This window comes from Rattus norvegicus, chromosome X (genome assembly GCF_036323735.1).
Source record: "Rattus norvegicus strain BN/NHsdMcwi chromosome X, GRCr8, whole genome shotgun sequence".
Taxonomy (NCBI): domain Eukaryota; kingdom Metazoa; phylum Chordata; class Mammalia; order Rodentia; family Muridae; genus Rattus; species Rattus norvegicus.
The window spans coordinates 63,231,451-63,256,936 of NC_086039.1; the positions used below are offsets into that span (position 1 = coordinate 63,231,451).

General features: G+C 40.2%; 1 protein-coding gene across 2 annotated transcripts in view; it reads left to right on the forward strand.

Moving 5' to 3' along the window:
- Apoo (apolipoprotein O) overlaps window positions 1-25,246 on the forward strand; it is a 104,961-nt gene extending 79,715 nt beyond the window's left edge. For both annotated transcript variants that reach the window (NM_001199178.1, XM_039099893.2), the window contains 3 exons: window positions 2,770-2,850; window positions 21,756-21,821; window positions 24,998-25,246. In NM_001199178.1, the coding sequence (NP_001186107.1) occupies window positions 2,770-2,850; window positions 21,756-21,791 (117 nt within the window). In that variant the 3' untranslated portion in view covers window positions 21,792-21,821; window positions 24,998-25,246. The remainder of the gene's footprint in view (window positions 1-2,769; window positions 2,851-21,755; window positions 21,822-24,997) is intronic.
- The last annotated feature ends 240 nt before the right edge of the window (window positions 25,247-25,486 follow it).

Below are 25,486 nucleotides of genomic sequence, written 5' to 3' on the forward strand. Positions count from 1 at the left end.
CACAGAGAGAGAAAGAGAGAGACAACAGACACACAGGCAGGGACAATAGACACAGAGACAAGAGACCCACACACAGAGAGACAGAGAGTGGCAACAGACACACATACACAGACACACAGAGACAACAGACACATGCACAGAGATACAACAGACACATAGAGGGACAGAGAAACAACTGACACAGAAATATACACACACACATAGACAACAGACACACACAAAGAGACAACAGATAAACATACACACAGAGAGACAACAGACACACCTACACACACACACAAACAGAGAGAGAGAAAAAGAGAGAGAGACAACAGACACAGAGAGAGAGAGAGAGAGAGAGAGTGAGAGAGGGAAAGAGAGAGTATGAGAGAGACAACACACACACATGCAGAGACAGAGAGACAACAGACACACATGTAGCAATAGAGAGAGAGACAACAGACACACACAGACACAGAGACAACAGACACACACACAGGAGACAACAGACACACACACATACACATGTAGAGACACAGAGAGAGACAACAGACACAGACACAGAGACAATAGACATACACTCAGAAGATCAACAGACAAACACACATACACACACAGAGAGACAGCAGACACACACAGAGACAACACATACACACACAGACACAGAGATAACAGACACACACACAGAGATACAACAGACACACAGAAATACAACAGACACACCGGGAGACAGAGAGAGAGAGAGACAACAGACACATAAACACAAACACACACACACACACACACACACACACACACACGGAGACAACAGGCACACACAAAGAGACAACAGACAAACATACACACACAGACACACACAGGGAGACAACAGATACACACACAGAAAGGGGGGGAGAGGAGAGAATAGACACACACACAGAGACAACAGAGACACACATGAGAGACAGAGAGAGACAGCAGACACAGAGACAACAAACACACATACACACACACAGAGACAACAGATATACACACAGAGAAAGAAAGAGAGAGACAACAGACTCACTCAAACATAGACAACAGAAACACACATACACACAGAGAAAAGCCACACACAGGTAGAGACACAGAGAGACAACAGACACATACACAGACACAGAGACAACAGACACAGACAGAGACAACAGATACACAACACACAGAGAAAGAGAGAGAGAGAACAGACACACACAGAGACAACATACACACACAAAGACACAGAAACAACAGACACACAAGAGACAGAGAAACAACGGACACTCACACATACACACACAGAAACAACAGACACACATACACACCCACAGAGACAACACACACAGAGACAACAGACACACATAGACACAACGACAACAGATACAGAGACAGAGAGAGAGAGAGAGAGAGAGAGAGAGAGAGAGAGAGAGAGAGAGAGAGAGCACAGATGCACACACACAGGGACAATGGACACAAACATACAGAGAACAGACACACACACACACAGAGAGAGAGAGAGAGAGAGAGAGAGAGAGAGAGAGAGAGAAAGAGAGACCACAGATGCACACACACAGGGACAATGGACACAAACATACAGAGAACAGACACACACACACACACAGAGAACAGACACACATACACACACACACAGAGACAACAGACACATGCACAGAGACAACAGGTACACAACACACAGAGAAAGAGAGAGAGAACAGACACATACACACAGAGACAACAGACACACACAAAGACACAGAAACAACAGACACACACAAAGACACAGAAACAACAGACACACACAAAGACACAGAAACAACAGACACACAAGAGACAGAGAGACAACGGACACTCACACATACACACACAGAAACAACAAACACAGAGACAACAGACACACATAGACACAACGACAACAGATACAGAGAGAGAGAGAGAGAGAGAGAGAGAGAGAGAGAGAGAGAGCACAGATGTATACACACAGGGACAATGGACACACACATACAGAGAACACACACACACACAGAGAACAGCACACACACCTACACACACGCAGACAACAGACATAGACACACAGAGATAACAAACACACATACCACACAGGCACATAGACAACAGACACACACACAGAGACAACAGACACACATACACAGAGAGAGACACAACAGACACACACACACAGAGACAACAGACACAGACACACACACAGACAACAGACACATATACACACAGAGAAAAAACAGACACACACACAGACAACAGACTCACATATACAGAGAGAGACAACAGACACATGCACATAGACAGAAAGAGAGGGAGAGAGAGAGAGAGGGAGAGAGAACAACACACAAATACACACACACATACACAGAGAGAGAGAGAGAGAGAGAGAGAGAGAGAGAGAGAGAGAGAGGGAGAGAGAACAGATACACACACAGATATAGAGACAACAGACACACACACACACAGAGACAGAGTTACAACAGACACACACACAGAGACAGAGTTACAACAGACACACACACAGACATACACACCCAGGGAGGCAACAGACACAGACAAGACACACACACACACACACAGACAGACACACACACACACACACACACACACACACACACACACACACACACAGAGGGAGAGAGAGACAACAGACAGACAACACATACACATACCATACCCCCTTCCCAACAACAGTCAAATGCAGTACTTTTGGAAATGGGAGAAAATAAATTCTCTTTTTTATCATTCACAATATAATACAGATCATTTATTGATCTTTTCTTTTTGTGTTTCCAGATCACTGGGGAGAAGTTATATGACTGGGGATTACGAGGGTACATAGTTGTAGAAGATTTGTGGAAGCAACATTTTCAGAAGGTGAGAAGCATTTTTATTAAATTCTTTTTGGTTAAATTTAAATATATGGTGGTTCTAAGGTTTTGTAAAATACTTAAATTGCCTTATTCTTCTAATTGCTTCTTCTATTGGCTTTTAGTTTCTACTGTCCATTTTGGAAAAACAATATATGTTGAGTATTTGATTATTAACAATAGGTCAAAAAATGGTGACCAAAAAAGGCATCCCAATATAGCCATAGACTACAATTTCTGTTCTGTTCTACATATAGATTCCTCAGACTGTACCGTTTTATCTAAAAGTTGTACTGTAAATTGATTCAAGACTGGTGAGAAGGCTCAGTGGATAGACATGTGTTTCTTGCCAAGTCTCATGACTTGAGTTTGGTCCTATGGTGGAAAGAGAAAACTGATGCCCACAAGGTTGCCGCCAACTTCCACATACACTCTGTGCTGTGGTATGTGCATTCTTATAATGTACAAACACATGCAGATAAATGTGATTAAAAGCATTTGGGGCTGGAGGGATGACTCAGTGGTTAAGAGCACTGGCTGTTTTTCCAGAAGACCTGGCTTAGATTGCTAGTACCCACATTGGGGCTTAACAACTGCCTGTCACTCCATTTGAGGGGAATCTGCCTCTTCTGGCCTCCTAAGGCGCCAAGCACACACATGGTACACAAGCATATATGCAAGCAAAACATACATATGCATAAAATAATTAACTAATATAAAAAAGCCCTGGATTCAAATGGAATATATTATGGTCTTAGGAATAACATGAATAATTGAGAAATATACCTTCCTCTGATTTTACACCTAATCATAAGCTCTGTTTCTCTCTTTAATATTATTTGTTCATCTTCCATCTGAGGGTGTAGGCTTTGATATTGTAGTGAGTAGTCATATGCCACATTCATAACTCTCCCAGCTAATAAGCTATGTGGCCAAGTAGAAATGGTGTCTAGTTTGTTAAAGACTCACAGCCAGGTGTTGGTTCCACCACATGCCTTTTATCCTAGCACCTGGGAAACAGAGGCAGTCAAATCTCGGAGTTTGTCTACCAGGTCTATGTAGAGCAAGTTCTGGGATGGCTAGGGCTACACAGAGAAACCCTGCTTTGAAATACAAAAACCAACAATAGACAACAAAAAAGGCTCAGTACAAAACGAGTCATCATTCCTCGTGTGTGTTCAGAGACTAAGGGCAAACTGGGGTTCTTATGTTAATATTATTTCTGCAGTATAGATCAAAGAAAGTTTATTGGACTCCAATTATTTCAAAAGAGAATATTCTTGTAAAATATATAGTTAGAAGGTAACAGCCAAATTTGATCAAAGTAAATTAAATATATGCATGAGAAAGTCATTATGAAGCCTGTTATTTTGTATTATTAAAACATAATCATCAAAATGTCTTTATTTTCTTTTTTTACTTTTCTTTTTTTAATTGTACTTTCTTATTTATATTTTAAATGTTATCCCATTTCCTTGTTTCCCCTCCAGAAACCCGCTATCCCACACCCCATGCTTCCATAAGGGTGCTCCCTCACTCACTCACCAACTCCCTCCCACCTCCCAGCCTATCATTCCTCTACACTGGGACATCAAGCCTTGACAGGACCAAGGGACTGATTTCCAGAGTGGTTGTACCAGTCTGCAATCCCACCAACAATGGAGGAGTGTTCCTCTTTCTCCACATCCTCGCCAGCATCTGCTGTCACCTGAGTTTTTAATCTTAGCCATTCTGACTGGTGTAGCCCATTGATGCCTGACAAGGCCATCCTCTGTTACATATGGGGATGGAGTCATAAATCCATTCTTGTGTTCTCTTGGGATGGTGGTTTCCTCCCTGGGAGGTCTGGGGTGTCTGGTTGGTTGATATTGTGTTCTTCTTATGGGATAGCAAACCCCTTTAGCTAATTCAGTCCTTTCTCTAGCTCCTCCATTGGGGACCCTGTTCTCAGTTCAATGGTTGGCTGTGAGCATTCACCTCTGTATTTGTTTGACTCTGGTAGAGCTTCTGAGGAGACAGCCATGTCAGGCTCCTGTCAGCATGTACTTCTTTGCATCAGTAATATTGTCTGGGTTTGGTGGCTGTATATGGGATGCATCCCCATGTGGGGCAGTCTCTGGGTGGCCTTTTAGTCTCTGTTCCACACTTTGTCTCCATATCTCCTCCTGTGAGTATTTTTGTTCCCCCTTCTGTGAAGGACTGAAGCATCCGCACTTTGGTCTTCTTTCTTCTTGAGCTTCATGTGGTCTGTGGATTGTATCTTAGGCATTCCCAGCTCTTGGGCTAATACCTGCATATCATTGAGTGCGTACCATGTGTATTCTTTTGTGACTGGTTTACCTCACTTAGGATATTTTCTAGTTCCATCCATTTGCATAAGAATTTCATGAAGTCATTGTTTTTAATAGCTGAGTAGTACTCCATTGTGTAGATGTACCACATTTTCTGTATCCATTCCTCTGTTGAAGGGCATCTGGGTTCTTTCCAGCTTCTGGCTATTACAAGTAAGGCTGCTATGACCATAGTGGAGCACGTGTCCTTGTTATATGTTGGAGCATCCTTTGGGTATATGCCCAGGAGAGGCATATCTGGGTCCTCAGATAGTACTATGTCCAGTTTTCTGAGAAACTGCCAGACTGATTTTCAGAGTGGTTGTATCAACTTGCAATCCCACCAACTATGGAGGAGTGTTCCCCTTTCTCCACATCCTTGCCAGCATCTGCTGTCACCTGAGTTTTTGATTTTAGCCATTCTGACTGGTGTAGCCCATTCTTTTAAAAAACGGGGTTATTTGATTCTCTGGAGTCTAATTTCTTGAGTTCTTTGTATATATTGGATATTAGCCCTCTATCAGTTGTAGGATTGGTAAAGATCTTTTCCCAATCTGTTGGTTGCCGTTTTGTCCTAACCACAGTGTCCTTTGCCTTACAGAAGCTTTGCAGTTTTATGAGATCCCATTTGTTGATTCTTGATCTTAGAGCATAAGCCATTGATGTTTTGTTCATTTCCCCTGTGCCTATGTGTTCAAGGCTCTTCCCTACTTTCTCTTCTACTAGTTTCAATGTGTCTGGTTTTATGTGGAGGTCCAAGATCCACTTGGACTTGATCTTTGTTCAAGGCGATAAGAATGGATCTGTTTGCATTCTGCTCCATGCTGACCTCCAGTTGAACCAACACTATTTGTTGAAAATGCTTTTTTTTTGCTGGATGGTTTTAGCTACTTTGTCAATGATCAAGTGACCATAGGTCCAATGGGAATCCCCTTCATTTTCATTAAATTCTAAAAAGTCTTTAACTTCTTTCTTTATTTCTTTCTTGACCAAGTTATCGTTGAGTAGAGCGTTGTTCAACTCCCATGTGTGTGTGGGCTTTCTGTTGTTTTTGTTGTTACTGAAGACCAGCCTTAGTCTGTGGTGATCTGAGAGAATGCATGGGATTATTTCTATCATCTTATATCTGTTGAGGCCTGTTTTGTGACAGATTATGTGGTCAATTTTGGAGAAGGTACCATGAGGTGCTGAGAAGAAGGTATATTCTTTTGTTTTAGGATAGAATGTTCTATACATACCTGTTAAATCCATTTGGTTCATAACTTCTGTTAGTTTCACTCTGTCTCTGTTTAGTTTCTGTTTCCATGATTTGACCATTGGTGAGAGTAGGATATTGAAGTCTCCCACTATTAGTATGTGAGGTGCAATGTGTGCTTTGAGTGAAGTTTCTTTTATGAATATGTATACCCTTGCATTTGGAGCATAGACATTCAGAATTGAGAGTTCATCTTGCTAGATTTTTCCTTTGATGAGTATGAAGTGTCCTTCATTATCTTTTTTGATAACTTTTGGTTGAAAGTTAATTTTATTGGATATTAGAAGGGCTACTCCAGCTTGTTTCTGGGGATCATTTGCTTGGAAACTTCTTTTCTAGTCTTTTACTCTGAGGTAGTGTCTATCTTTGTCACTGATCTGTGTTTCCTGTATGCAGCAAAATACTGGGTCCTGTTTAAGTATCCAGTCTGTTGTCTTTTTATTGGGGAATTGAGTCCATTGATCTTAAGAGATATTAAGAAATAGTATTTGTTGTTTCCTGTTATTTTTGTTGTTGTTGTGTTGTTTGTTTTCCTCCTTGTGTTGGAGTTTTCCATTTTCCTTTGTAGGGCTGGATTTGTGGAAAGATATTGTGTAAATTTGGTTTTGTCATGGAATGTCTTGATTTCTCCATCTATGTTAATTGAGAGTTTTGCTGGGTGTAGTAACCAGGGTTGCCATTTTTGTTCTCTTAGGGTCTGTATGACATCTGTCCAGGATCTTCTGGCTTTCACAGTCTCTGGTGAGAAGTCTGGTGTAATTCTGATAGGTCTGCACTTATATGTTACTTGACCTTTTTCCCTTATTGCTTTTAATATTCTTTCTTTTTTTTTGTGCATTTGGTATTTTTTTTTTCTTTTCTTTTTTTCGGAGCTGGGGACCGAACCCAGGGCCTTGCGCTTCCTAGGTAAGCGCTCTATCACTGAGCTAAATCCCCAGCCCTTGCATTTGGTATTTTAACTATTATGTGATGGGAGGATTTTCTTTTCTGGTCCAATCTATTTGGAGTTCTGTAGACTTCTTGTATGTTTATGGGCATCTCTTTCTTTAGGTTAGGGAAGTTTTCTTCTATGATTTTGTTGAAGATATTTACTGGTCCTTTGAGCTGGGAGTCTTCACTCTCTTCTATACCTATTATCTTTATGTTTGATATTCTCATTGTGTCCTGGATTTCCTGTATGTTTTGGACTAGGAGCTTTTTGCATTTTACATTTTCTTTGACTGTTGTGTCAATGTTTTCTGTGGTATCTTCTGCCCCTGACGTTCTCTCTTCTATCTCTTGTATTCTGTTGGTTGTGCTTGCATTTATGACTCCTGATCTCTTTCCTAGGTTTTGTATCTCCAAGGTTGTCTCCCTTTGTGATTTCTTTATTGTTTCTATTTCCATTTTTAGATCCTGGATGGTTTTGTTCAATTCCTACACCTGTTTGGTTGTGGGTTCCTGTTTTTTGTGTTTCCTCTTTAAGGCCTTCTATTTGTTTACCTGTGTTGTCCTGTATTTATTTAAGGGAGTTATTTATGTCCTTCTTAAAGTCATCTAATATATCATGAGATGTGATATTTACATCAGAATCTTGCTTTTTTTTTTGATGTGTTTGGATATCTAGTATTTGCTTTGGTGGGAGAACTGGGTTCTGATGATGCCAGGTGGCCTTGGTTTCTGTTGCTTAGGTTGTTGGACTTGCCTCTTGCCATCTGGTTGTCTCTGGTATTAGCTGGTCTTGCTGTCTCTGACAGTGTGGCTTGACCTTTCTGTAAGCCTGAGTGTCAGCACTCCTGGGAGACCAGTTCTCTCCCAGCAGGATCTTAGTACAGAGGGCTGTGGCCCAGGGTCAGCTCAATGGTGCAGACAGAAACAGGAAGGATCCTGTACCAGACTGCTCCTTGGTTCCTGTGTCCTGAGGGCTCCAGGCAAGTCTCTCAAAGTAGAAGTGGTAGTCCTACCTGTGCTCTCAGGTGTGTCAGCACTCCTTGAAGACCAGCTCTCTCTCAGCTCGTCAAAATGTCTTTAAATAAAACAGTAGAGTTGTAGTTCAGTAGGAAAAAAGGTCCCAGCACCACACACACACACACACACACACACACACACACACACACACACACACACACACACACACACAAATAAGGATTTAGGAGTAATATTATAGTCTAAATTATAATCTCTTCTCATTATATACATAAATATCCTTTTATTGCAATCTTAAGACTGAATTTTAAATTGCTTTTAGATTTATTTTATGTGTATGATTTTTTTGTCTGCATATGTGCCTATGTGTCATGTGCTTGCCTGGTGTTCGTGGAGATCAGAAGATCGTGTTGGATTCCCTGGAACTAGAGTTACACATGGTTGTGAGGCACCATTTGGGTCCTGGGAATTGATTCCCATGTTGATCTGCAAGGACAAGTGCTCTTAAACTACTGAACCAGCTTCAAGACTGATTTTATACTGATGGTTTATAAAGGAGTTAGTCCATTTCGAGTCCATTTAAACTAGCTCTTTTTTAAAGGGCTGAGTATATAGTTCATTGGTAGGGTGCTTATCTAACATTTGCAATGCCCCAGGTTCAGTTCCCAGTACCACTCAAAACAACAACCAAAGCATCTAACCAAACAACCAAACTAAACCCCAACCCTTCCTTTAGTCTCCCAACTCACAGCAGCTCCCCTCCCCATGCTGGGCCTCAGTATCCCAAGTGCTCTGATTATGTGCGAACCTTCAGGGCTGGCAGAACTAGCTCGTAAGAGGGAAATTCTGCTTCTGCATCACATGCCACCTGGAACTCCCTTTAAAAAAAATAAACCTGGTTTTATTTTCACTTCTGACGTTTTCTTTGCAAGCCTTTTTTCTTGTTTAAAAAACTCCTTAAAAAGCATATGCCAAAATTTTATATGGGAAAGGAATTAAAATGTCAGAAAAAACTATACATGTCTCTAGAAAGAATCATGAAAAATGAGACCAAATCGGCATCTACTACTCATTGGGCCGTGGAGCAACTCTAGACTAGGTCATACTACCTTTAGAGGAGAATCTTCTAGGAGCCTGTGGAGGTTGTGGGTTGGTGTGATGTCTGTGGAGGTTGTGGGTTGGTGTGATGTCTGTAGATGTGGGCACTGAGCAAAGCAAAGGTTGGTATTGCTGGGAAGCACCTTCCTCTGGCTGTTGAGAGAATTTAGCTCAGTGCAGGGCTGTGGTTAGAACACATTAAACAGACCCAACATTTCATGGAAATTTGAAGACCCAGGAAGAAAAAAAAATGAAAAACCCCAGGCATTTAAAGCTAGTCATAGATTTTTATGCAAGTCTTTTTGGAGTCAGGTGGTAAAGCCTTCTAAGCTCATTACTGGGGGCTATAGAGATGACTCAGTGGTAAAGAGCACTAGATGTGGATTCAATTCTCACGTGATAGTTCATACCTCTCTGTGACTCCAATTCCTGGGGCTCCAGATCCCTCTCTGGCCTCTGTGAGTGCCATGTATACATGTAGGGAAATATCCATATACAAAAAATAAAAATTCAATAAGTATTTCATCATTATGGGTTTACATTGGTTTTGTCTGTTATACTTCTGCCTTCTTCAAAGTTAATGGGGACTTTATAGTGTTCCTCCATGTATTTACATAGCAAGCATACTTCTGATGGCTGTCCTCAACAAGAGGAAATAAAATTAATGTAGACTACATTAGATGTTACTACAAGGTTTAGGTGAGAATAGTAGGAGGCCCTCATAGCTTAGGCATTGATAGACTTAGACCTCAGAAATTATTTGATAATGAAGTGCCCCTCTTTTGCTGATGACATGTGACTACTCCCCACTCCAGCACCTTGTTGGACTTCATGGTTTTCAGACGTCTTTTGATTTTTTTTAACTACAGATACATATTTATTAGCTACTTCATCAAATGCTAACTATAACCAAGTAGAAGGGCAGCATGGTTTAAGGCTATTTACAGTTGAGAATAAATGGAAAACAGAAAAAATATGGCTTAGCTCTTAGTTGTTTACCTAATTATAGAGGGACTTTCTTATTTTTGTTTTTATTTTCATTGTGCATACTAATCATACAGTGGAGGGTTTCTTTTAATACTACTACTACTACCATTATTATTTTATTTGAGTATTTTGCCTACGTATATATGTGTACACACATGCATGCCTGGTGACCAGGGAAGCCAGAAGAGGGTGTTGGATCCACCCCCTAGAGTTACGATCAGTTGTGAACCTCCATGTGGGTGCTGGGAACTGAGTCTGAGTTCTCTGCTGTAGCAACTCTTAACCTCTGAGCTATTGCTCCAGCTCTATTCATTGTTTTTAACTGAGAGCAAAAAATTAAGCAGTGTTGGAACAGGAATCTTTGGGGGCCCTGAAGCTGAGTATATTCCTTTCATTGAATATCAAATAATTAAATATATATCAGATAATTCATGATTTAATAAAGGGGGATGAAGTCTATAACTAAAACACAAAGTAAGCCATAAATGCCAAAAGAAAGGCACAGACAAAAGCAAGAGAGCCTGGCACTTTTAAGGGAACCAGGGGACACCTCATAACTGGAGACTTGTCTTTACTTGTTTACAAGTTGGTTTTGTTGTTTTGTTTTTTCAAGACAGGACTTCTCTCTATAACCCTAGCTGTCCTGGAGCTTACCATGTAGGCCAGGCTGTTCTGGAACTCAGGTCCACCTGACTCTGCTTCCCCAGTTCTGGGATTAAAGGCATGTGTCGCCACTGCCTGGCTGGAGGTTTTCAAGTTAAGCGTAATGACCAGTCTCAGTTAAGTGTTTTCTTACTTGGACTTTTTGTACTCTAATGATAGATATAGTACAAATTTTTGGTTGTGTATAATCAAAGAAATTAATGGCCATTTTGTTTAAAGCAGGAACCTAAATCTTAAATGCAGACTGGAGAGAAGACAGTAAAGTACTTGCAGTGCAAGTATGAGGGCCTGAGTTTGACCCCCAGAACCCACATTAAAAGATTTGGGCATGCTGATATTCCCTTGTAATCCCAACATTGTGGAGGTGGAGATAAGTGGATCCTGGGTCTCACTAGACAACCAGTTTAGCCTAATAGGAGAGCTCCAGGCCAGTGAGAGACCCTGTCTTCAAAAATGAGCACATGGTACCTAGTGACATGTGATGTTGTCTTTTGGCCTACACACACACACACACACACACACACACACACACACACACACACACACACACACACTATACACATATGCAATTGCATATACACATACACAAATTAAAATGGTACAAATGATGTCCAAGATTTGTTTTCTTTTGTTTGAGACAGTCTTTCCGTGTAGGAGAGTCTGGCACCTTAAACACTACTCTTGTACCTCAGTCTCACAAGTAGCTCTGATTACAGGGGCATCTGCCCTGTCCAGCAGTGGCTCAATTTTTAGCTGTATTTTTCTTGTAACGACAGTACTCTCAAGTATCCAAACCAAGTCTGTAACATTTTACTGCTCTGCCACATCCCATCTTCCTTTTAGGAATTGATTTTAGAAATTGCCATTTTTGTCCTCTAGTAGTTATCAGGATAAGGTTGTGTTTTACTTGGTCATTATCATTGGCCACTTAAAGAAAAGTTATTGCTTAAGCCACAATGCACTATCTAAAATGTAAAGATAGCTATGTTCAGAAATACTGCCATCACAATATGGTTTGTGTTTCTTTTTTCTACAAAAGAATATATGACGTGTGTAATAAAGCCATGCATGTTTGAATCATCTACCTACCTTCAGAACTAGGAAATTACCAATGCCATGCATATCTCTCAGGAAACCACTAACTGAAATGTGTTTTATATTGCCTCCTTTTTCTTTAAATTTTTACTTAACTATGTGTGTATATATTGTAAAACACTGGGGTTGATCTTGCATATTCTTTTTTGTTTGTTGTAGCCATGATTTCATGTTGTTCTGACTGGCTTTGAATGTCCTTTGTAGCTGAGGATAACTTTGAACTCCTGAACCTCCTCCGTCAGTCTTTGGAGTGCTAGCAATACAAGTGTGGTCCCCCCCACATCCAGTTTACTTGCCTAATTTTCCTTTATCTTGGCTTATAAATATACCACATATAAACATATAAACTATCTCAATTGAATCTTATTATTTTTATTGTTTTATTCCTTTAATAGTATGATTATAAACAATGTAAGGCAGTAGCTTATTCATTTTAACTTCTGCAGACTAATTTTTGTATGGGCAAATGCATCCATTGATGACTAATTGGGCAGTTTCCAGCATACTCTTAGAGCACATAGAGCTGTGAGCAGTGTTTTGCTTGTTTGTATTTGCATTTGATTTTGTTTTTTTACTTGCTTTGTAGAGCAGGCTAACCTTAAACTTGAGATAGGAGAGAGAAATAATTTACCAATGTCCATTTTGGAAAAGTTTTTTTTCTTTTGAGCCAGGGTTTCTCTATGTAACTCTGATTGTCCAGTAATTTGCTATTTACTACAGGCTCATCTCAAACTCATGAAGATCCACCCATCTCTCTCTCTCTCTCTCTCTCTCAAATGCTGGGATTAAAGGCATGAGCCACCATACCCAGTTAGAAACGTTTTAAAACTATAAAACAGTCGCAAAACCAGTGCTGTTCCCTTAGATTTACTGATTAGCATCTGCTATGTTGTCTTACTGTCTTTTAATAATGCATTTTGTTCATATATACACATGTATATTCTTTTATGGAATCATTTGAAAGTTCTAGATAGTCATTACAATTTCTATACATCATGTATAATTCCATGTATATTCCTAAGGAACAAGGAGGTTTACTTATATATGAATATCAATGATAACATCACACCGAGGGAAGCTCTTCATTAATAGTGATAACATCTAATACATATCCCACACTCAGATTTCTCTAGTTTCCCCTACTGAACAGCTTTTAACCTTTTATAACCATCTAAAAACCTTTTTAATAGCTAAGCAAATTATTAAATGGCAAACACTTGTAAACCATGATCTAAGATGAAAAATAGAATCACCAGCTTCCCACTTAACTCTGTGTACCTGATCTGAGGCACAGTCCTCACCACCTCTTTAAAAGCAGCAGCTATCCTGAGTTTTATTGTAATAGCTTTCTCATTTTGTTTTTGAGACAGAGTCTTATTGTATAACTCAGGTGGCCCTAACTGTTGGTGACTTTCCTACCTCAGTCTCATCAGTGATGGGAATATAGGTATGAGCCATTACCTAAGTACTTAAGCTCCCCCCCCCAATGTCTGTGTGTCTGTCTGTCTGTCTTTGTCTCTCTCCTTCTCCCCAAGGTCTTGCTATATAACCTTGACAGGCCTGGATCTCTTATATTGACCAGACTGGCCTTGAGGTCTGCCTGCTTCTACCTTCTGAGTGTTAGGATTAAAGACATGTACAATCATGTCAGTTTTTTTTTTACTTCTAACTACCTCTTTTTTTATCTTAAGATTATTAATTTACAAGTCTTTTTACTTTTTGTTATTTTGATTTGTTGAAAGAGTCTTGTGCATTTGGCCAATGGCATTTCTAACAGGTATTTTGCTAATTGCACACATAGTTAGCAGTTCTCTGTAGTGCCTGCAAGGACAAGCTAATTCAGAGGCTGCTTGGTTTGCTCCATATATGATCCTTTGATAAATTCTATATGGGCACATACGTCTATTTTTTTTTTCTTGCTGGGTAGTCCAGGGTAGCTTTGAAGTTAGGATCTTCTGCTTCATTTTTAGGAGTGCTAGGATTAAAGATGCCCACCAACAACATGACCATTGTCTTTTATTGATAACCTGAAATTCTTTATATAGTTGACTTACTGATCTTCTCTATAAGTTTTTTATTTTAGAAATTAATAAGAGCATAGATATTTGATTGATAATCTGAAACCTTTTCAGAATAATCCCAGCTTCAGCTCTGAGGATTACAGCTAATTTCATGTATCAGGCCTTAGAGTTGTGGATAGCTGTCTTTTTAAAGATGGGCTGGCCTGGACATGTGATTGTCTTTGTGGTTTAGCCTCCTACTTTTAGGATTATATGTGTGACTACCACTGGCTCTTCTAGAGTTCCCTTATAATTTGCTAAATACAACCATCTTCCCAGTAAATGTCAGTTTTCCTTTTCACTAGGTTTTAAAAATCTGCAACAAGTTACTTTCAACTGAGTGTTATAGGCCAAAAATAATTATTATTTAAGGGTCAAAAAAAGCACGGAAACAAAGTTTTCTCAACATGAAAACTGAGCAGAGCAGAACTTCTCAAACTGAGCTTTAGTTTTGGGTCTGCCTTTGCTGGCCCAGCAGGACAACACCAGGGAAGTAGCAGCCACCACCCTGAGTAAACACTGCTCATTCTCCTCTTTCATTCTAGGTTCCTCAGCTCTATAAACCCAAGCTTAGTTGACAGTAACTTATGTGCTCTTAAAGGCTTTGCCTTTGAAATAAGCTAGTCATACAAGTTCATATACCATGTGGTTCCACTTTATGACAGGTATATGGAGTTACCACGTTCATAGAAGCAGAGATTGATGGTGATTGCCAGTGGCTGGAGGAGGGACAAATGGGGAGTTGCTAATTGGTGGTAGAATGTTTCAAAAAGATGAATAAGTTCCAAAGGTCTGCTTTTCAACCTTAAAAAAGAAAAAGCATTATCTAGTTCCTTTATTTCTAATAGTCTTATATAAGAGAAATGACATATTCAGAATGATTTTAGCTTCATGGAAAATCTTACTTTTTTTAAATTTTATATTGTAGGAACAGTAAATGACCTACATTCTTTTATTTCCATCTTTATTAAATTGGGTATTTCTTATTTACATTTCAATTGTTATGCCCTTTCCTGGTTTCCTGGCCAACATCCCCCTAACCTCTCCCTCTCCCCTTCTTATGGGTGTTCCCCTCCCCATCCTCCCCCCATTGCCGCCCTCCCCCCAACAATCACGTTCACTGGGGGTTCAGTCTTAGCAGGACCCAGGGCTTCCCCTTCCACTGGTGCTCTTACTAGGATATTCAATGCTACCTATGAGGTCAGAGTCCAGGGTCAGTCCATGTATAGTCTTTAGGTAGTGGCTTAGTCCCTGGAAGCTCTGGTTGCTTGGCATTGTTGTACATATGGGGTCTCGAGCCCCTTCAAGCTCTTCCAGTTCTTTCTCTGATTCCTTCAACGGGGGTCCTATTCTCAGTTCAGTGGTTTGCTGCTGGCATTCGCCTCTGTATTTGCTGTATTCTGGCTGTGTCTCTCAGGAGGGATCTACATCCGGCTCCTGTCGGCCTGCACTTCTTTGCTCCATCCATTTTACCTAGTTTGGTGGCTGTATATGTATGGGCCACATGTGGGACAGGTTCCTTCAGCCTCTGTTCTAAACTTTGCCTCCCTATCCCCTCCCAAGGGTGTTCTTGTTCCCCTTTTAAAGAAGGAGTGAAGCATCCACATTTTGATGACCTATATTCTTAACGTATATAAGCTGTTATGTCATGCTAGCTGCATGCAGGCTAGATAAGTCTTCTACTGCTAAGAAATACTCTTGGCTCTTCACAGATTTTGAAGTTTACAATACAATATTGTCTCCTATTGCCTCTGAAACAAATAAATATACCCAAGCTGAACACAATACAGATTAATTATCTTTGCACAATAGGCCAGAAGTACAATAAGAAATCAAGTTGTTAGCAGGGTTGCATTCCTCTCCAGAGCCCCTTGAACAGAATTTCCTGTTCCCTTAGGTTGTTGACAGAATTTGTTTCCTGGGGTTGTAAACCAAGGTCTGTTTTGCTGCCTGGCACCTGAGGCTGACCCTTTCCTTTGTCTTTATAACCAGCAACACAGGCCTTCTCTTGTAAGTCTCTTCTTTCTTACCCCCTTGTTTTGTCTCCTTCTTAGTCTCTTTTAACTCTTCAAATTCAACTGGGCCCATTCACACAATCCAAAATAATTCTGGCCCATGCTTCATCTGATACAGTCTCCGGTTTTCAGACACAGACATCGTTCGGAGCCACTATTCTGCCTATCACGTTCTAGTGAACTGGAATTTTCTTGGGTTCTTTAACAAGTCATCTGACCTCACCTGTTCATTTTATACGTTTACATTGTTTTCTTACATTTGCATACAAAATAATGGAATCTGTTCTGGTATTTCCATACATGCTTTTTAAAATTTTATTATTATTTATTTTTTTAGACACACCCCACTTCATGTCTCCATGAGGATGTCCCCACCCCACCCATCCTACCAGTGTTCTAAACTCCCTGGGGCCTCTAGTCTCTTGAGGGTTAGATGCATCTTCTCTAACTGAACACAGACCTGGGAGTCCTCTGCTGTATATGTGTTGGGGGCCTCATCTCAGCTGGTGTATGCTGCCTGGTTGGTGATCCAGTGTCTGAGAGATCTCAAGGGTCCAGGTTAATTTAGACTGCTGGTCTTCCTACAGGGTCACCCTCTTCCTCAGCTTCCTCTAGCTTTCCCTTAATTTAACCACAGGGGTCAGCAGCTTCTGTCTATTGGTTGGGGATACATATCTGCATCTGACTCTTTCAGCTGCTTGTTGGGTCTTTTGGAGGGCAGCCACTTTTTGTGAGTGCCCCATAGCCTCAGTAATGGTGTCAGACCTTGGGGCCTTCCCTTGAGCTGGATCCCACTTTGGGCCTGTCACTGGACCTCCTTTTCCTCAGGCTCTTTTCCATTTCCATCCCTGCATTTCTTTCAGACAGGAACAGTTACGGGTCAGAGCTTTGACTGTGGGATATCAACCCCATCCCTCACTCGATGCCCTGTCTTTCTGCTGGAGGTGGGGTCAGTAAGTTCCCTTTCACCACTGTAGGGCCTTTCATCTAGGGTCCCCCCCCTCCTTTGAGACCCGAGAGTCTCTCCCAGGTCTCTGGTACATTCTAGAGGGTCCTCCCAACCTCCTTCCTCCCAAGGTTGCCTGTTTCCATTCTTTCTGCTGGCCCTCAGGGCTTCAGTCCTTTTCCCCCATCTAATTCCAGATCATGTTCCCCTCTTCCCCACCCCCAACCCCTTTCCCTCCCCTGTCCCTCCCTCCTTCCCCCCTTGTGGTTGCTTTCTTCTCCATCCCAAGTGGGACTGAGGCATCTTCACTTGGGCCCTTCAGCTTGTTGACCTTTTTGAGTTCTGTAGACTGTATCTTGGGTATTCTGTACTTTTTGCCCATTATCTGCTGATTAGTGTGTACATATTGTGCATGTCCTTTTGGGTCTGAGTTACCTCACTCAGGATGATATTTTCTAGTTCCATCCATTTTCCTATAAAACTCAGGATGTCCTTCTTAATAGCTGAGTAATATTCCATTGTGTAATGAACCACATTTTCTGTATCCATTCTTCTGTTGTGGTACATCTGGGTTGTTTCCAGTTTCTGGCTATCAAAAATAAGACAAGCGTTGTTCTTGTTGATCTCCTTCCTCTTACCTTTCTCTCATCTCCCTAGCTCCTCTTTTAGCCTTTTTTTCTCCAAACAGTAACCCCCCCTTATTTAATATCAGATATATTTTAGTACCCCCTCCCTTCTCTCTCAAGACCTCTTTTTCCCCTCTTGTGGTTCACTTTCTAGTTTCATACCTACACCCATACCCACACAGACATGTATATGTACATTAAAATCTAGGAGCCACATGTGAAAGACATACAGTATTTGTCTTTCCTAGCCTGGCTTATTTTGCTTAATAAGTTATATCCATTTTCTGCAAACATAATTCTTTCTGCAAATATAAAAATTAATTATTCATAAGCCAACAACTAAGGATACATACCACATTTTCTTTGTCTCTTCATCTACTACAGGCATTTAAGCTGATTCCATTTATTAGCTACTTTTTATTTAAAAGAAGTGACCTATCGTATAGTGTAGGTCATATTCATTTCGGTTAGTTTAGACTGCTCTTCACTTAGGAGTCTGTCAGACAAATTTTATCACCCTCTTCCTACAGGGTCACCCTCTTCCTCAGCTTCCTTAAGGTGCCCCTCATCAGGTACTTGATCTCAGTAACTAATGCAGCCAGTCAAGCAGTGGAAGAAATGCATTCTCATTTTATAAGTAAGGAAATTGCCTGGTGGAGGAGTTAGGTAATTGCTGGAAATAGTTCAGGACCTCTCTCTGTTTCTCTGTCTCTATCTCTGTCTCTGTCTCTGTCTCTCTGTCTCTCTCTCTCTCTCTCCTGAGTGTGTGTGTGTGTATGTGTATGTATGTATGTATGTGTGTGTGTGTGTGTGTGTGTGTGTGTGTGTGTGTGTGTGTGCAAGAGTGGAGTCCCGAGGACAATGCCATTCCTCCAGTGGTGTCCATCTCGTTTCTTTTATTTGTTTTGTTTTAATTTGGGACTGGGTTCCTCACTGACCTGGGACTTTCCAAGTAGGCTAGTCTGGCTGTCCTCTGAGCAACCTCCCCACTTTTGAGATTACAAGTACAAGCCACCATGCCTGTACGTTTTTTTAAATATGGGGTTTGGGAATCAAACTCACAAATTCAGGCCTCACAGGAAGCTGTATCTAGACCTAGGACTCTCACATTTCAGGAGAATGCATTTCTTCCACTGCTTGACTGGCTGCATTACTTACTGAGATCAAGTACCTGATGAGGGGCACCTTAAGGCAGGGAGGATTTATTTTGGGTCTTGATTTGAGGTATAGTCAGTCCATCATGGTTGGAAAAGCTTGGTGATGGAAATGGCTGTCAGTTGTGACTCCTCATTTCCTCACATCTCAACAGAACAGGAAACAGAGAACAGGGAATGCTGGTGGTCTACTCACTTTCTGCTTTATGTTTAGTCTGGAACCTGAGACCATGCCCGTGGGATGATGACCTACTCAGGGTAGGTCTTCCTTCCTCAATTAAACCTCTCTGGAAACACTCTTACACATACCTGTTTTTCCTCAGTGATTCCAAATCAGTTAAGTTGACAATAAAGATTAACCATCACACTGGCAACCCCCCTTTACATACGTGCATAGTAATTAGGAACCACTATTTTGATTTTTTAAAAAATGGTTTCAGTTGTGGTAACAAATTATCGTTTGTGTTCATAGACATGGTAAGGATATGTTGAAAAAATATGTATTAAAATTAGATTATAGGAAGATTATTATTTTTTAAGAAAGTTTTCTCTGAAAATGCAAACAATTTTGGCCTTTGAGAATGTTGTTTCCTTTCAGATTATGGTGCTGTCTCAAGACAGCTCTTAATTTGTAATGCGGTCGTGAGTGGGCAGACCCAGTATTTTTGTAGTGAGATTTGAAGTGTTTTGTAGTGAGATTCTGATTGGTTTTGCTCTAAGTGATATGTATTTAAACACAACCACATTCTTGGCAACAGAGTTGTTTTTCTCATTCAGTACACTGGAATGCTTCGCCTCCCTATTTTCTTCATATGAATGATTTTTTTTAATAGTTGTAAATTTGCCATCTTCTTTACTTTTGAGGTTGAGAGACAGGTAGATATAGACAGCAGAATATTTAAGAATATCATTGGATATACTTGGCAATTAGTAAGTTAATTGAAATGCAAATGCATGTAGTTAGGTGGGAAACCACATTGCTTTTATGGCAGACCAAGTAGTCAGCTATGGTTTTCTTACTTTTGTAACCTTCTTTTCATGTCCTTTTAAATAAATGAATCACTCACCCAAACTTCCTCTTTTGAGACTGTATGTTGAGCTGACTGGCCATAAGCTCACAGTCTTTCTTCTCCTACTTCTTAAGTGCTTGGATTAGAGGTTTGTAATACCATGCTTGGTCCTAGTCCTCACCAGACCCCACATTTCTATGTCATTGCTTTGTTTATTCAGCAAACATTGGAATGCTGGGGGGGGGGGTCCTAGAGCTAGTATGTACTCAGGAGGATTATGAAACTCATAAGTCATTCTGAGACTCAAACATGAAGAAAATAATACAAATCAGAAGGAAGATGGGAATAGTGAAAGTCAATCAAAGTTCTAATATCACCTAAATTGAAGGGCAAGAGCATCCTGAGAAAAGGATGAATGAGTATTTTGCCAGGCAAAAGTTGAGATTGACTATTCTAGGGGAAGGAGTACATTTTTACCAAAATGGATTCTCACAAACAACCTGGCAAGCTTGAGTAACAGCAGAAGGGCCCAGTGGTCTGTGGTGAGGTATGTGTTCACATGTGTGTACATTCGGGGCAGGGCTGTGGTGAGGAGTGACCATTCTGGAAAGGAGCAGCACTAGTACTAGGTCTTGTAGAATTCCGTGTGTCAGACTTCTGCATTTTATGTTCAACCACCACACAATGCATATGGTCTTGTTCCCCGGAACTCTGTTATAAAGCGACGTGGTATGTAGATAGAGTGGCCATATAACTATATTGTCATCCAAACTAGGATACTCTTGTGAATAAGAGAGGGCAGAGTTAATTATGTTGGTATAATGGGAATAAAGCAATACACAGAACAGTTCTGAACCACCCAATAGACTTTACAATTGTCTAGAAGCCATGTTCCTGCTTTCTCATCCCCTCTTCACCCATGAGTACTGATGAGAGAGAGAGAGGGGGGGGGGGAGGCCACCAGGGACCCCTGCACTAAGTCTAATCCACAGAAGCACAGTCTCACGGCCTGTCCAGCTGCAACCTAGAGTTCTTCAGACTGCCAGTTCCTGAGTTTCCATCTTTGATATCTAAGGAGATCTTATTAATAGAATTTCAGAATTTAAGTCTTAAAAATATACAGGACAGGAAAACCTTGACTAGCACATGAATTTTCCTTACTGGAAACTTTTCTACACTTCTCAAGGATGATATGACCTAATTATATGTTCCAATGGTGGTCAGGCAGAAACAGTGTGGCCCAATTTAAACCTCTCAGAGAGAGTATGTTTAATGATGTGGCCCTTGTGGAAAATGCAAGAAGCTTTCTTATGTCTGTCAAGCCCTCTACAGCAGTGATAGTAGCATGCAGTAATAAATCTGTCTTCTAGGAACTAGGAAATCTTTTCACTATTCATTTGATTTTGTTTTTATGAAATCAGCTGTTTGGCTGAATTTATAGAATAAGAATTACTGAATTTTTTCTGTTCCCTGTGCAAAAGTTACTTTCCACAACAGGGCACTGATGGAAACTGACTAATCCTTTCAGCTAACTGAGAAATAGGTCATTCTTTCTGATTACCACCTTTAACACCTCTAACTGCAACCCCAGCTAAGAATTTGGTATCTCCCAGGCCTTTCTTTGACACCCTTCCTCAATAAAATGGCTTGACCATCTCCCAAGAAAATAATATTTCATATTTCTATTCTGCCGAATACTGAAGACACTTTGCATTGTTTCACTATTTCTTTTCAACTTGTATTAATGCTCTCAATTTTGTTTTACAAGCCAGGAAATGTGAAGAGTTCACCTGGAAATAAATAGAAAACTCTACGCTCTACCCATTATAATCAGGTAAAGAATAAAAACAACAATAACAACTACAACAAAAACTCTGAAATAATTTACTACAAATTAGCTAATCATAACATTTTCTTCTTGATGTGGAAACATAAAGGTCATTTTTATTGTCTTTAATTTCTGGCTTTGTGTGCTATGGCTTATTTAATTGTGTTTCTTTCTGAGAAGTACCAGGGTTTTTAGATAAGCTAGAACCAGACAGATTAGAAACTCAGTATAATTTCTTTTGGTCTTATGTTCAATGTACTATTTTTTTAAGTTTTTTATTAGATATATTTCTTTACTTACATTTGAAATGTTATTCCCCTTCCCCTTCCTGGTTTCCTGTCTATAAGCCCCCAGTAGTTCTCTGCTGTTATACAAATAATTTGATAACTGACAACAAGATCTTGTTGTTAAAAGGCAGAGGCCCAGGCTCCACACCAGAATCAGCATTTCTGAAGATATAGCAACAGAAGGGAGAATAGAAAGTGAATTTCCAGAGAGCCATACAAGTCCTTTAGAGACTTAACATAGAATGTGTTGACATTTCTCTATAGGGGTAAGATCTAACGAAGAAAAAGTAGATATCCATTTCAGTGTTGAGAGATATTCCAAACCAGGTTTCAGCTCACTGTCGTTATTGGTGGGTGTAGTTTTTAATAATAAAAGCAACAGGGGGCTAGATAGATGGCCTGGTCAACAAATTGCTTGCTATGGAAGCAGGAGGACCCAAATCTGGATTCCCAGCACCCACGTAAAAAGCTAGGTATGGTGGCCTGTGCCTATAATCCCAGCACTGGGGAGGAGGAGGTGGATAGATTCTTAAAGGATGATGGGTGGTTAATCTGGCCAAACCAGTGAGCCCCAGGTCCATTGAGCAACCCTGTCTCAAAATTAAGGTAGAAAGTGATTCATGAAGATAGGCAAGGTCAACCTCTGGCCAACAGGTACATGTGCAGCTGCATGCACACATGTGAGAACCCATACATATACATTCATACTGTGCACAAGTAAAATAAAAACACTGCATGTTGGTTGTAGCTATCTGTTTGGAAGGTAGGGATAGAACCTGGGGCTTTGCACATGGTAGACAAGCACTCTATCTCTGACTATACCCCAGCCCTAACTAAACATTTAAAAAACTTGCCTGTTCATTATTCCTTCCCCAGAGATAGTTTCTGTTCCTCATTTGGTACATTAGACATTTTAGTATCTATGTACTTAAATATATAGTATACATTTCCATACTTTTGATTTTCTGACAAAATGAGATCATTTTCTTTATATCATTCTAAGAGTATAGAGAAAACTCCCTGAAGGTATATATAATTTTATCATCATACCAAAAGGAGCTAACAGTAATTCCTTAAGACCCTTTAATACTACTATATAGCTTCTTCTGTTTGTCTCAGCAATACCTCTATTGTTTTTGAGACACAGCCTTATGATGTGGTCCATGCAGGTCTTGGACTTGAGATCCTTCTGCCTCAGCTTCCTAACTGCTGGGGATATAGCCACACTGGTCTGCCAGTAGGAACTTTGTAGTTGGTGTATTTGAAGCAGGCCTCAAACTGTTTCTCACAGTTTAGTGAATAAGTCTCTTAATTGTCTTTTAAATGTAGTATTTTCCTGTTCATTTATTCATTGAAAAACTTGACAGGTTTGGTCTTCAATTTGTCATGGTGTCTAAATTTATCCATTTAGTGTGAGCGCCACAATTTTCTTCATTCCTTCTTCTCTGTATTTCCTGTATAGTGACAGTTGGATGTAAAGGCTTGATCAGATTTAGCCTCCAGTTTTTGATAAAATACCTCATAGACAGCACTGTTTACGTGTGTTGAAGAAATGAATGGAGTTATTTCTTCAGCTTAATTTCCTTTGTATATTCTCTGTCGGTATTTTTAGATCCATTTGCCCCTTCTTTATTGATGTAGTAGTTCCTAGTCTATACTTTTACCATAGCTTACTTTTAAAAAAAATTTTATTTTTAATTCATTTTCTCATATGTTAACCCAACTGCAGTTTTCCCTCCCTCTTCTCCCAGTCCCTCCTTGCTAACTCCTCTCCCCATCCATGCCTTCTCCATTTCCCTTCAGAAAAGGCCAGGCCTCCCAGGGATATCAGCCAAACATGGCACCCACTCACAAGAAGAGAGAGCTACATAGCTATAACATATATGCAGAAGGCCTAGGTCAGGCTGCCAGATTTTCAGTTCAATCTCAGCGAGCCCTTATGAGTTCAGGTTTGTTGATTCTGTAGGTTTTCTTGTGGTGCCCTTGACTTTTCTGGCTTCTTCCCCTTCTTTCTCAGGACTCACAGAGTTCTGCTAATGGTTGGCTTGTCTCTACATCTGTTTCCATCAGTCCTAGGTGGAACCTGTCTGCACCATTGCTTACTTAATCCTTGTTAATACAGGTTGTTTTCAGTGTTTAACAAAAGGCTAAATATATTAATTCTTAGAGAGGCAAAAAAGGTTAATAAACCAAGAGAGAACAATTAGCTAGTTGTTTGGTTTCTAAAAGAACTTTTGATTTTATATTAAAAGATCAAGTGAACAGTCAATTACTTCTAATAGTCACTGGCTTCTAAGATATTGGGCTATATGCTCAGTTCTAGAGAATTTGCTTAACGTGTGAGACCCTGGGCTTAATTCCCAACACACAAAAATATTTATAAACTTGCAGTTGTGGAGCACGTTCCTCAAATATGAAGGAAAAGACAATGTGGAGATTAAGCTTGGCTGTGATGGCTGCGTTTGTGTGTTTCATTCCTGGGAGGAAGGATATGAGGTAAAGGAAGGCGTGAGGAAAGACATGCAGCTGACTGAGGCTGATGGAATTCCATTCTCCTGCTCATACATGCACGTCTGCCTTGGACTGCAGAGGGCAGGAGGGCATAGCATTTGCTGTGCCATCCAGGCATGTGCTTGGCATTATCCACCTACCTCAGTATGCCTGGGTGCTCAGCCAGGAAAGTCTGAACGCACTGTGAATGGAGCACATCCTCACTTGGTTCCCTCATCTGCAGCATCTGCAGTGTTCCCAAACTCATCCGCTTTATGGCGATGAAATAGTAATGTAAAAAAATATTGTTTATTTAAGTCTAAATACATTTCAAAATGCATAATTTTAGAGTCATTTTTATGTTCCTGGGTACACTTAACTTACATTTTTCTTTCTTTCTTTTAGTTATAGGTAAACATTGGAAACTCCAGACAGTAACTCAGTATTTCTACAGACAAATGGCAGAATCAGTATTGGATATAGTAAACTGGCTTTCATCAGGAAAAACATTAAGCCTTTTTGCTGGTTTGGGTGATGCCATATTACAGGCCAACTAATCTGCAATCTTTCACGTGGAAATAATGTACAAGCCTTAGAACTCCTCATTCTTATATCACTATTTATGTATATAATTAAAGTCCAGATTCCAACAAAGCTGGCCTGCTTTCTTTACTACTATGAGTAAGAGTTTAAGTGAGCGTCTCCAGTGCTTATCCATATGGTTTATGTGTATACATGGTTATTGTGAGAGGCTCATTTCTCTTGTGTATGTTTATATCTGCATGCACATATATGTAGTATATGATGGATGTGTATGCATGACTGTGTGTGTTAAGGATGATATTTATTTGATTTTTAAAAACTTTTTATTAGATATATTTCTTTACTTACATT